This window comes from Candoia aspera, chromosome 5 (assembly GCF_035149785.1).
Source record: "Candoia aspera isolate rCanAsp1 chromosome 5, rCanAsp1.hap2, whole genome shotgun sequence".
NCBI lineage: Eukaryota > Metazoa > Chordata > Lepidosauria > Squamata > Boidae > Candoia > Candoia aspera.
Window position 1 is genome coordinate 30,265,617 of NC_086157.1, and position 12,704 is coordinate 30,278,320.

At 43.9% G+C, this 12,704-nt stretch overlaps 1 protein-coding gene across 1 annotated transcript; it reads left to right on the forward strand.

Annotated features, from left to right (window-relative positions):
- The first annotated feature begins 3,284 nt into the window (after window positions 1–3,284).
- ING1 (inhibitor of growth family member 1) lies at window positions 3,285–9,308 on the forward strand. Its single transcript, XM_063304846.1, has 2 exons — window positions 3,285–3,752; window positions 7,463–9,308. The coding sequence occupies exons 1-2, from the start codon at window positions 3,611–3,613 to the stop codon at window positions 8,164–8,166; spliced, it is 846 nt and encodes a 281-aa protein (XP_063160916.1). The 5' UTR covers window positions 3,285–3,610; the 3' UTR covers window positions 8,167–9,308.
- The last annotated feature ends 3,396 nt before the right edge of the window (window positions 9,309–12,704 follow it).

Below are 12,704 nucleotides of genomic sequence, written 5' to 3' on the forward strand. Positions count from 1 at the left end.
TAATCCAGTCCATCTGGAGGCAGATAGTAATTGTAGTTTGTATCCCATCCTGCATCTTGGATAATATGTACTAATGTGTGTGTACCTGTGTATATATTCTAAAATAAAGTACTGAACAGACATGAATCATACTAAAATTGACTTCGAGTGTAGCTTATAAAATATGTTTATTTAAATTTAACTATTATGCAAAACATCTACATCTATTTCTGTTGAAACAAATGGAGTTGAATGGAGATACAATCTGCAGGTATGCTTTTCTTCTGAAACAGAAATTATGTCTAAGTCAACAGATTGGCAACAAAAGTTTCCCAAGTTGAAAAAAGCCTCCTTATCCAATATAATATTTATGGATCTTTATCTTCAAACCACACAAATATTGGAGATAATTGCTCCAGACAAAAATAAGTTCCTATAATCTGCTGGGCATCATTTAGGGCTTTCAAGAAGCTTCATGGTTTCTCAGAAGTGAGTTTTTACACAGTGTCTCGGAGCATAGGTACTTAGCCACTATGGTTAGTTGTAGGAAACACAGGTAGAAGCAGCAAATCTTACAGCCCACAGAAACAGCTGAACATAAATGCTGTTTTTTATAAAAACTCCTCCCTTTTTGCTACCATAGAGAATTCACTGTTTGATCATGGCTTAAGTAGCATAATGAAATTGTGCTTACTGAGAAACATGCTTTCTTCAAGTCAGGGGAAATCCAGCCCCGTTTCCTCTGAAACTAGGTATGAAACAAAAGGAAGCTTCTGTTTAAGAAAAGGGCTTGTTTTATCCTGTCTCCTTTTTTCTGGTTCTTGTATTTTAGAAAAAAATTTGCATGCTATTTTTCCCCATCTACCAGTTTAGAAAGAACATTCCTTGTTCCTTTTTTGTCCGTGAGTAAATTTTGCACATCAGTTGATTACAGCTGCTTATTTCAGCTGTCTTACACTTTTTAAACCACCAAATGGATTAGGGTTATCAATCGATGGTTGACAGTTGCCTGTGTGAATTTATGTACCCATAACATAATCACAAGGATATCACATCAATCTATTATGTCCACAGCAGACAAATTTTGGACATGAAATTTAACATTAGTGATGGATCCCTTGCATTTTAAAAAACAGTATTTTATTTCCTGTGGAGTTGGTTTTATAATCTCTATTCAAGAGAAGCAGTTGATGCATCTTTCTCACTTTTATATAGACTGATTGCTGTTTCCTCTACTGACTGAAAGGTAGCTGTTCCAGGGAGGTTCACCTGCACCAGACAGGATACTATTTCTTACCTGCTGGGTAAAAGAGACACTTTATCACCACCCTCATTGCACAGACTATATTATTGGTATAGCCATTCAGAATCTTACATTTTTAAACCTATACACTGAAAAGTAAAAATTTTCTACAACACACCTGTTTGCTTGCAAACCCAGCAAGATAGGTTATAAGATGTAATCAGTGAATTTCATGGTTGTAAAAACAGCTCAATATCCCTTCAGTGTTCACTGGACAAAAGTGATCTGAGAATTCAAGAATGACTCTTCACAACACTGCCTGTTTCACCAAGGTGTTTGTTTTCTTGCACCTTCTGTCAGTTTCACAATCTCAACCTTTTTCAGGAGGCAGTTCTGTTTTTTATGCAAGCACCTGGAAGTTACACCTACTGCTGAATAAATATGTTTAAGCTGTCATTGCAGATAACTGCTGGCTTCAAGCTGTTTTCTAGTGTGTCTTCCATTTGTTCAACTTTTATCTTTTCATCAACCTAAAGCTACTTTCCAAACAGCAGGACTACATAGGGAAGATTATCTGAACATAGATTCGACCTTAGGGAGGCACTGCATTTGGATAAATTCAAATATAAGTACCAATAGACCCTTTCTTCTTTAGGGCTGAGGAAAGCAATAAGCTTGTTCCACTCAGATCCTCCTTTTCCCTTTTGTTTTCTGCAGCTGAGTTTGCTTTGATTTTCAGATCAGGCAACCTTAAAAGCACGGGGACTACCCCACACCGGAGTCCAGTAGCCATAAACCAGGCGCATGCGGCATTGCAAAAACAGAAAATAAAAGGAAACAGGTTATAGGGAAATGTAGTCTACTTCTTGCATCTTTCGCCCTCCATTTTCTTCGTAGGTCATCAATTTGCGCATGCACCGATTTTTACTTGCCTCCTCTCTTCCGGCTCTGCAACCCGCAGCCTGTGACTGGATTAGAAAGCAAAGGGATGGGATACAGTCTGACAGCGGATTGGGCAAGCCCGCTGTCATTGCTGCATTATAATGATCGAGGCAGTGGCTAACTTCAAGCAGGGAAGGAGACGGTCTCCTTTAACTCTGGAAATTCCTGCAAACTGGAGCAACGAAACAATGCAGAGGGGAGGTAAAAGGGATGCAACAGCTGCATCCCTTCCTCTCTGGACCCAGATGGGGCTTGCTGCCGAGGCCGAGGGGGACCGTGGTCCTTTGCCGCAAGTTCTCGAAGTTTATGCCCGTGGCCCCGACAAGTGCAAAAGCACCGTCCTAACTCTTACCAGCTCTGCCCGTCCTCCTGTCGGCGGAGCTGGGCAATCCCACAGGCTCAGGCGGAGGCGTTCAAAAGGCAGCCGCCGACGGAAACGCCGCCCACCAACTTCAGACGCACCTCTCTCGCTTTGCCTTTGGCCGGCGCACGCGCCCCCTCCGCTCTGGGCTTTCGGACGCGACCCGAGTTCCCGCTCCGGCAGAGGCGGCGCAGCACAGGGCCTCGTAACTTTTTAGGGAAAAGGGAAGAGCAAGCAGGATTGCGGTTGCGACCCCCCCAGATATGACTACGTCAGGAAGCTGTATTTGGCTGGGCATGCACAAAACCCCGTTCCCGTGCAGCTCGGCCGCCCTCTTGCTCCGGAGCGCTCCCCCGCCCCCGCGGTCTCACTTCCTTCTCGGGGAGAAGGGAGGGCCCAGCGCAACTGTAGAGAAAGCGGCGCATTGAGCGTCTTCGCTGCTGCTGCTGCGGGGGGGTTGCAATGGGAGTGCTGCGCACGCGCAGTAGCTGGCGGGGTTGAATGTTTCCCAAGTGTTTGAAACTGGTATTTGGGTTTTCCACGTTGGATCAAGTGCGGCGTATAGAGCAAGCAGCATTAAGATCACCGGCAGCACAGGAGCAGCGGCACGCACCGAGAGACGCTGCTTCTGCCAGGCATTTTTACAGCACGGATCTTACTTGTCTGCCGGGGGAGATCTGTGTTGTTTTTTTTAAGACCTTCTTCTCCCTTTCCACCCTCCCCTTTCTTATCCACACACACACACACACACAAACACACACACGGAGACGCACACACATCCCTCTGATTGTTCCTACCACCTCCTTGGTGAGTTACGGACAACGACAGCCATTCAATCAGCTGCTACTGCTACTGGGGAGACTCGCGGACTGTGTGCCTGCCTGCCTGTTCACGGAAGAAAAGATTCAGATGTAGCTTTTCTGGTGGTCTTTTCGGTTTGATCCGAGGAACCGGAGAGAGGCACCGAGGCGTCGGAAGACTGGGTCTCTGCCACTGGGGCTGCCGTGCTGGAAAGGAAAACTCTCGCCCATTGGGGTGAGAGAGGACGAGATACACACACACACATACCCACAATTTTCGGCCGGATGAAAATGTTGAATCCTGCCAACGGAGAGCAGCTCCATTTAGCGAACTATGTGGAGGATTACCTGGACTCGATCGAATCCCTGCCCTTCGATCTGCAGAGAAATGTCTCCCTGATGAGGGAAATTGACGCCAAATACCAAGGTAAGAGGTTTCTCCTTTATGTGCTCGTGGACGAGTCTGTAGGAGCCACCGCGGCTTGCCTTGTTTGCAGAGATGGTCTCTTGGGTCTCTTCCCTGTGCCCCCCAAGCCCGAAGCGGAGGGTGGCTTTTTTTATCAGGATTATTTATTAGTGAGAAGAGCGGAAAGCAAGGGAGAGTCGAGGAGGTGGTTGCTCTGCAGGGATACCCGGTTCTCTTTTTCCCTCTCGGGGCGGAACAAAAGGTCTTCCTTTCGGTCCTCCGCTCGGAAGCGAGGACTTGGCTTTTTAGGTTTAAAAATGCTGGACAAAAAGGCGGCGGCGGCGGCACCGGAGCGGGGCAGAGGAGGGGCAGGGAAATCCGGACGCGCGGGGCACGGAGGCTGCTGTTTCTTTCTCTTTCTCCGGTCTGAGAGGGGCTGCTTCTGGGGACGGTGGGACAGCGGCGCGGAAGAAGGGGGAGAGCGATTACGGCACCACATTGAGGAATTTCTAGTATTCGCAATGGCTGTAGTAGGAGAGGGTGCTAGTAAGAGGGAGAGAGGGCGGGCGGGCGGATTAGCTGGAGTGTGCAAGGGGTGGGCCGCTTGTAGCCTTCGTTCCCCCTTTTTTTTTTTTTTTTTCAATGGGGCTTGCTTTCAAAACGGGCTCCTCTCCCAATTTCTGCAGGGAGAAGGAACGGAAAGTGATGGGGACCGATTATATAAATCCCGTGTGGGCTGGGGATGTGCGGAGGGCCTCCCCCTTTCCCGAAACTCCTGCCGCGTTTTGCGGCTCTTACGGAGGGAGGCTGGATTCTTCCCTCCCTCAATCTGCAGCCCGGGAAATGGTGGTTGGAGTTAAAGAGCTGGAGAGGTCCTTTGTCACCGGGTGCTGCGAGAGGTAAAAGGGGTGGGGAGCGGTGGAAAGAGTGCGACGGCTGCTGGTAGAGGTGACACCGGAGTGCCCCTGACACGTTCAAACTCCTTTTCCGCCGGTGGTGAACTGGAAGAGGAGATGGAAACCGGCTCGGGTTTGCAGCGCTTAGGGAGGAGTAGGATGGGAACATCAAGTATTTGTTTGAGCTCCTGTGGTGAGGACTTTTAATGTGCCTTCCGTAAGACGTGCCAAAAAGGCGAGAGAGTATAAGAAAGGCGAGAGAGAAAAGGAAGAACCGCGTCAACTTGCGGGTAGGAATGCCTGTTTGATCAGGGATAATACGGAAGAGAGAAGGATTGAAGGACAAGGGCGGGCATTTCAACCCACGGTAAGCACTCGACTGCGCTAAAGGGAGACGCCTTTGCGCTTGAGCTCTAAAAGAAGAGAACGAAAGGCTCCGTCACAGAGCTTTTATAGCTCCTCGTCATTCCCCGATTGTGCTCGCCACGCCTCCTTTGCCATTATTGGTGGAACTTCCCTCATGAAGCCGCTTTGGCCCCGCCCTGTTGCTCAATAATTAGCCCCCCCCTAAATTCTCTACCGATCTTCGCTTCGTAGTGACGCTGACAGGACCGAAGGGGGAGGGATGGGGGGCGGCAGGGCGGAGGTTTGTTGTAATAGTCCGAACTGCCCCGGCTGCTCCTCCGCGATTGATTGGCTTGCTAGTTGAAGGAAGAGTTGAAGGCTCGCGGTGACTAATGGGTTGATGTGGAAGATGAAGGCTATCGTCGGCCCGCCCTCGGGACCTGATTGGAACGTTGGCAATTCAAGGAGGTGGAGGTTGGTTTGGGGCTTTCCCTCCTGATTGGTGGGAATACTTTTTAGCTAGAGGGTGGGCTATTGCTGTAATTCCTTATTCTAACTGGACGGTTTCGACCCAGGCGGGCTCTGGTGGGAGTTGCCAGGCCTTGATTGGCCGGCTGGACGGTTCCTGCTCTTCGCGTATTTTCTATTAAAGATAGACGTAAAGAGAAAAACAGACACTCACGCCTACCGCCACTTCCCTTCTAAGAACAATGGGCCTCGAAAACGCATTCTGTGGGAGGGACGGGGAGGGAGTGGCCTCGTTGCCTGAAAAGGAGGCCGGGGGCAAGAGAGGCGTTCCTGGTTGGCTGAGGGCCGAGCGGGGGTGGGACGAGCAAGCTTCTTTTCGAATGTGGGACCGGGCGCGAGCGCACACTCCCGGCGAAGGGGCGGGGCCTGTGGGTCCTTGTTTTCCCGCTCCCTGCGCGCGCTCTGATGGTTCTGCTCCGCCCCTCAGCGACATCGCGGCTGCGGAGAGGCAGCTTCTACTCTGGGGTGGCCCCGCCCCATTCAGCCGCGCGACTGTTCCCCTGAAAGCGGAGGGGGCGGGACCTTCTCAGCTTCTTTCCGCGCGGGCGTTTGACTACGGTTCTGTCCGGGATCTCCGCGGGCGAGGAAGGAAAGCGTTGCTTTGACCAGCAGTGGTCTTTCCTTTTTCCGGAAGCAGAAAGGCACGCCGTGTTTGTTCCTTCGGTCGCACGGCGTTCTAGCGTTGCGGGTCGGGACGAACCCATTTTTGCTGTATTCTCTTGTGCCCAAATAGTTTCTCAAGTTTCGTGCGTTGGGTTGATACGTGCAAGACCCCATCACGCCCTGGTCTAAGATAAACCGACGGAACAAATGGTCACCACAGGAAGCGAAGTTACTTCAATTTAAGGCTGGCACTGCTTATATTTGGAAAAGAAACTCATTGGAGTAAATTTTCGCACGTAGATGTACACAATTGAAATACACATTGTGTTTCCATGTTTTGCCTCCTGTTGATTTAAAAGACTGACTGACCTATATGCCATCCTTGAAAACTGTTTTCTCAGAATGGCTTACAGATAATTTGAAGGACAGTTTAGAATTTCAGAGTAAAAACAGTGGCTAGAGATGTGCATGGTACAATTAACAGAAGCAGAAATAACAAGTAAATTGCATAATTTACATCACATAAATTATTTATAATGTATAAGAGGCTCATACATTAAAGGCTCACCTTGGCAGTGCCTACCAACCTTGCTGATTTTAAAAGCTAAGCTGGTCAGATTTAAGTAGAATTTGTATGGGAGACCACCAGGAAATTCCCAGTACTGGGAGGCCAAAGAAAAAAAAATGAAAGAAGGCAGTTGTAAACTACTTCTATAATGCTTTCAAGAAAACTACATGAATGTCCATGAGGTCAAGAATCAAGCTCAACTCAGTTTTAACTTTTCATACATTAAGCACCCAAAATAAACACACACATCTTAAGTAGTGAGCAAAATAGACTGTGATGGCCTGGAGCGGAGCCTATGAACAAAATCTTGAGGCAACAAGTTCAGTAAGAGCAAGGAAATGCTTATTTTGTTTGCTTATCAGCAGTATTTTTTATACCAGCTATTATCATCAGCCTCTCTGTGCCACAGTCCCTGGCTGATTTTGTCTGGGATGGGAAGCTAAACAGGTTTGTGCTTGGTTAGAATCTTAATTTGAGTCCTCTAAGGGATACAGAACAAGAGCTGTAGGCAAGATTTGAAATTCATAAAAAATCCTGGAAGAAAGCAGTGAGAAACCACTTCTGCGCTGCTGCCAGGAAAACCAGAGAGATGTTCGTGAAACCAGCAGTAATCAAGCTCAACTTAGAAGAAATTGCACATGCCTCTTTCCAAATAGTGGTGCTTAGAAGTATCACAAGTTACATGGAAAATTTTGGGGAATTTTTATTTGAGCAAACCTGTTTGATGAAGGTTAAACATTTCTGTGTTGTGTGCAAGGCTGACAAATAACAACCTTATCCTTTCTTTACAGAGATCTTAAAAGAACTCGATGACTATTATGAAAAATTCAAACGGGAGACAGATGCAGTACAAAAGAGAAGATTACTGCATTGTATACAGAGAGCACTGATTCGGAGTCAAGAACTGGGAGATGAAAAGATCCAGATTGTCAGCCAAATGGTAGAACTGGTTGAGAACAGAACTAGGCAAGTTGATAGTCATGTAGAATTATTTGAAACCTGCCAAGAGGCTAATGACATTACTGGAAATAGTGGTAAAACTAACCAAGATAAGTCAAAGAATGAAACACTGACTCAGGCAGAAAAGCCCAACAATAAACGATCCAGGAGGCAAAGAAATAATGAAAACCGTGAGAATGCTTCTAATAATCACGATCATGATGACATCACTTCAGGAACGCCAAAGGAGAAGAAAGCAAAAACTTCCAAGAAAAAGAAGAGGTCTAAGACCAAAGCAGAGAGGGAGGCTTCCCCCGCTGACCTGCCCATTGATCCCAATGAACCAACCTATTGTTTGTGTAACCAGGTCTCCTATGGAGAAATGATAGGCTGTGACAATGATGAATGCCCAATTGAATGGTTTCACTTCTCATGTGTGGGACTCAATCATAAACCCAAGGGCAAGTGGTACTGTCCCAAATGTAGAGGAGAAAATGAGAAAACTATGGACAAAGCCCTGGAGAAATCTAAAAAGGAAAGAGCTTATAACAGGTAGTTTCTAGATCAAAAGCAAGTAAAGCCCTGAGAACTGATATTTATTTCCTGCCTTGCCTTTTTGTTGAGGTTGTAGGATTGTAAAATGTATATTTTTTAAAGGAGGTTATACATCAAACCATTCTTGTCATAGGAATGGCAATAGGAGAAATGTTTGGGTTTTTTCCTTTCATACAGCTGTTAGCAAGAAAATGATCTGTTGGCCAAAACGTAAAGTAATAAAGTTAACTTGTAAAGTTCAGGTTCATCTTATAAGAAACATTTTCACAAATTGGTAAGACTTTACCCATGAAAATGTAGATAGTAAACTTATCTTGAATAACATTTTCCATTCTTCTTTGTAGGAGAATATGGTCTTGTCTTTCCAGAAAATTATTCTGTAGTCTGAATAAAGCAGCATTACCTTGCAAACTTAACTAAAAACACAACCAAATGTAGAGCTTAGGGAGCTTAAACCATCTGATCTTAGTTGGATTTAAGTGCACTTAACTCTGAATTGGTTTTATGGCTATTTACTTGGAAGTATGTGTTTTTTGTTTCAGTTACAAATAATTCCAAGACCATGAGGTTATCACCATACACCTTATTGAAACATCTTACTCGGAGTTAAGGACCATTGCTTTCAATGGGATTTTGCTTCTAAGGGAGATGTTTAGATCAGGGTGAAATTTTCTTGTGATGGTGATTGATGCAATAGCAAAGAAAAAGAAGCTACAGCATGGCTCCTGTTAAATGTGTCACTCTTAATAGTTCAATGGCAACATGTTTAACTACAGTTACAAGCTTATTTTTAAAAATGCAGAAGGTTAAATTTTACACAACATATTTTATATACTGGCCAACTACCACAAAGGCCTTTTAAAAATGATTTAGTATATTTTGTATTTAACTAGGAAATGGTTTAGTAGTGAAACTTAACATAAATCAAGGCTTTATACTGTCACAGATAATAGTGTAGCAGTCTTTACTTTGTATAAGTTGTACAAATGTACATTTTCAAGTGGAGTTGCACTTAACTGTATTATAATTGGAAATGCATCTACATGCCATGGTGTAGTCAATATGCATTTCCTTCTGTATGTATGAAAGTTGTACAGCTGTGATATTAAGGAATAAATTAAATAAGTTGGATAATCTAGTTCACACCTGTGCTTACTTTTTGCTTTTCTGCCCTTTTGTTCCTTTACTTTTAGATATACTGGATTGTGATCATATATTTTAACCTCTGTACACTTAGAAAAATTTAGGTGCTTTATAAGTGATCGAAACGTTCCTATAAAGTGGAATGCATTATTTCCTAAATAATCCAGCAGTGGTTTCTATGAACACATCAGTGGGTACACATCCATCCTCTTCTGCTGGGCTTTTTCTGTCTAGATATACATATACATACAGTATATGCATATACATAAATGTATAATCTCCATCCATCCTCTAAATATCCCACATTCAAGGATAACACAATCATTTTCCTCCAGGGTGTCAATCACCTTCATTTCTTCAACCAGTTCTTCCCTGTTGGTGAAGATTAGGTCCAGGATAGTAGACCCCCTTGTTCTTTTTTCCATCTTCTGACAAATGAAGTTGTCAGTGAGAGAAAACAATAATTTGTTAAACCTCTGACTCTTGGTCGGAGTTACATCCCCAGCAAATGTCAGGATAACTGAAATCCCCATTATTACTATTGCACATCTCTTTGGAAGAGTGATAATCTGATGCAGAAAGACCTCATCTGTATCTTCTGCCTGCCCTAATAATCTATAATGAAAGAGGTTTTTCTTTCTCTTTTTATTCTTGCCCAAATACTTTCAATAGGGTTGCCATACTCTGATTTCTGAATTTCAAGCATATTTTTTCTTTAAATTCTGTGAAGTACACACACCTATCTCTTGGGTCAGTGAGATGGGCAACCATATAAATCAATGAAATACATACATATATGTATACATACATAATCCTTTTGAATCAACAGTAGCTTTTCAGTACTATGCAAATCAATAGTATCCCACCAAGTTTCAGGGTTGCCTCTCGCATTATGTTTATCTTCTTAAATTAAGATCTCTAGTTCTGTTTGTTTTTCCATAATCCTTTCTGCATTGGTGTAGAAACATCTAAAATTTTGAGTACCACCTACCACTCTCTTCTGCAAAACTCAAGTTCTCATTCTGCCTATCCTACTGATTCTCCCTTGTGTTCTGCTTTCTTGGCCTTGGTCCATAGCTGTACATTTGGTTCTGAGATTTTGCAATCTTCCTCTGTTCTAGTTTTACACCATCCTGATGAAGTTGATGAGGCATCTGCCAAGTATTTTCTTCCCTGCTTTGTAAGATGTTTCTTCCAGGAGTCCTTCATAGTATAGACCATTGTCACAGAGTCCAAATCCTTCTTGGTGACACCATTTGGGTAGCCAGATATTGACTTCCAGGATTATGTTTTCTTGCACCATGGCGCTGAAGTTGAAGAATTGATGAAACAACGTTTACTTTCCTGCCAAAAGTCTCATAGTCTCCAGAGGTTCCTTTTGGGTCTTTTTGGCTCTGTCATTCAACCTCACATGGACAAAGGAAAAGATAATTGTCAGTGGATTTGAGTAGGCTTGGTACCCTTTCTGTCATATCATGTATACAGGCACAACATCGTACTGAGTCTGCATACTGAATAGCTGTTCAGTTCCCCTTCACAGAGAACCACCCACCACCGTCACATGCCCCTTTTTTCACAGAGTAGTTCTTTGATTTCTTTGATCCAATGTTCTGTGGCATGGTTTGCTCAGGTGGGTGGCAGTCATCCTCTAGAACAGGGTTTCTCAACCAGGGTTCTGTGGAATTCTGGGGTTCCGTGAGAGGCCACTAGGTATTCCCTGGGAGATCATGATTTATTTAAAAGATTATTTCAAATTTGGGGAACTTCACATTAAAGAGGTAAGTTTCATTCTTTGTTCTTAGTTTAAGAACACTGTTAATGCATATATACAGGCCTACCCATGAAATGAATATAATAATTTTGAAACTTCTGGCCTAAATTTGAGCCTGAATGTGCAGAGGTTCCCCGAGGCCTTAAAAAATATTTCAAGGGTTCCTCCAGGGGCAAAAGATTGAGAAAGGCTGCTCTAGAGCAGCGTTTCTCAACCTCAGCAACTTTTAAGAGGTGTGAACTTCAACTCTCAAAATTCCCCAGCCAGCATACTGGCTGGCCGGGGAATTGTGGGAGTTGAAGTCCACACCTCTTACAGTTGCTGAGGTTGAGAAACGCTGCTCTAGAAGAACAGCCTGTTGTGGGTTCCTGTTTCCACTGGCACTGAGCTGATTCCTTGTCCTGATTCCTTGGATCACAGTCTTCTGTGCGTTTGCCAAAGGAGATTTTTCTTGACCTTCTTGCTCTCTTCCTTCTCTGCCCTTCCTGGGGAGCTTCCTCTGTCCTGTCCTGTCTTCCCTGATGCATTTCATTATAGAAACTGCGCAATCAAAATTCCAAAGGTACTTGCTGTGCATGCCCAGATGTGCCTCTAGTTTCTTATTAAGACTAGAAGCAAACCTGACTTCACTACTGGCTTAAAAGCAATTCTGTTAGATGAAATACAGGATTTGTTGTTTGTGTCTGTTTTTTAATTGAAAACCCTTTGACTTCCTTGACCCAGCAGGATAATTCTATTCTCTTAAGGCTAACTGAAATATTTTCCAATCTGAGATTTTGCAGGTTCTCACCACAATATTTGATCTCAGTTGGCTAAACTGTGAGAGACAAACAGTGGATTCTCAGTCTTGATCTACAGAAGGACCGAAGCTCTACTTCAAAAATCTACCATCTAGGTATGGTAGACCATTCTAAGCAACCAGGTAGCTCTTTAACATCCTGTGACCAAAATAGAGATTAGCTTTTAGATTAGTCAGAGTTGATATCTTGCTTTCAGCATTTCTAGAAAAGAGATTAAATGGCATGTGGCAGTCTATGCCCATGTCCACAGGGAGAAAATCAATAGCACACATTTTCCTTCATTTCTTTCATTTTACTCCAGTTGGTGCAAAGATGTAATCACATCTCTTTTAATTGCCAAGCACTGCAAAATTGATGCTGACCCTATTTTTCATGATTTAGCAGATACAGTATCTCAAAATCTTCAGGAATATAGCGAAATTTTGATTGATCACCATTGGTATCCTCGAGTTTGCATTATTATTATTTTATTAATAATTATATTTTGTCCCACATTTATAAATACACATATAACTCAAGGCAGTGAAAATACCTAATAGTCCTGCCTCTTATTTTCCCAACAACAACAACAACCCTGTGAGGTGGGTTGGGCTGAAAGAGAGTGACTGGCCAAAGTCACCCAGCTGGCTTTCATGCCTAAGGGAGGCCTCCTGGTTTCTAGACCAGTACCTTAACCACTACACCAAACCGGCTTTCTCATTATTACTATTACTTAAATTTATATGCCACCTGACTCCCAGCAATTCTGGGCAGAAAGATTGCATCTTGCTGTTCAGAATTTTTGTGGACATTACAGGATAGTATTTTAAAATGGTTATGTTTATA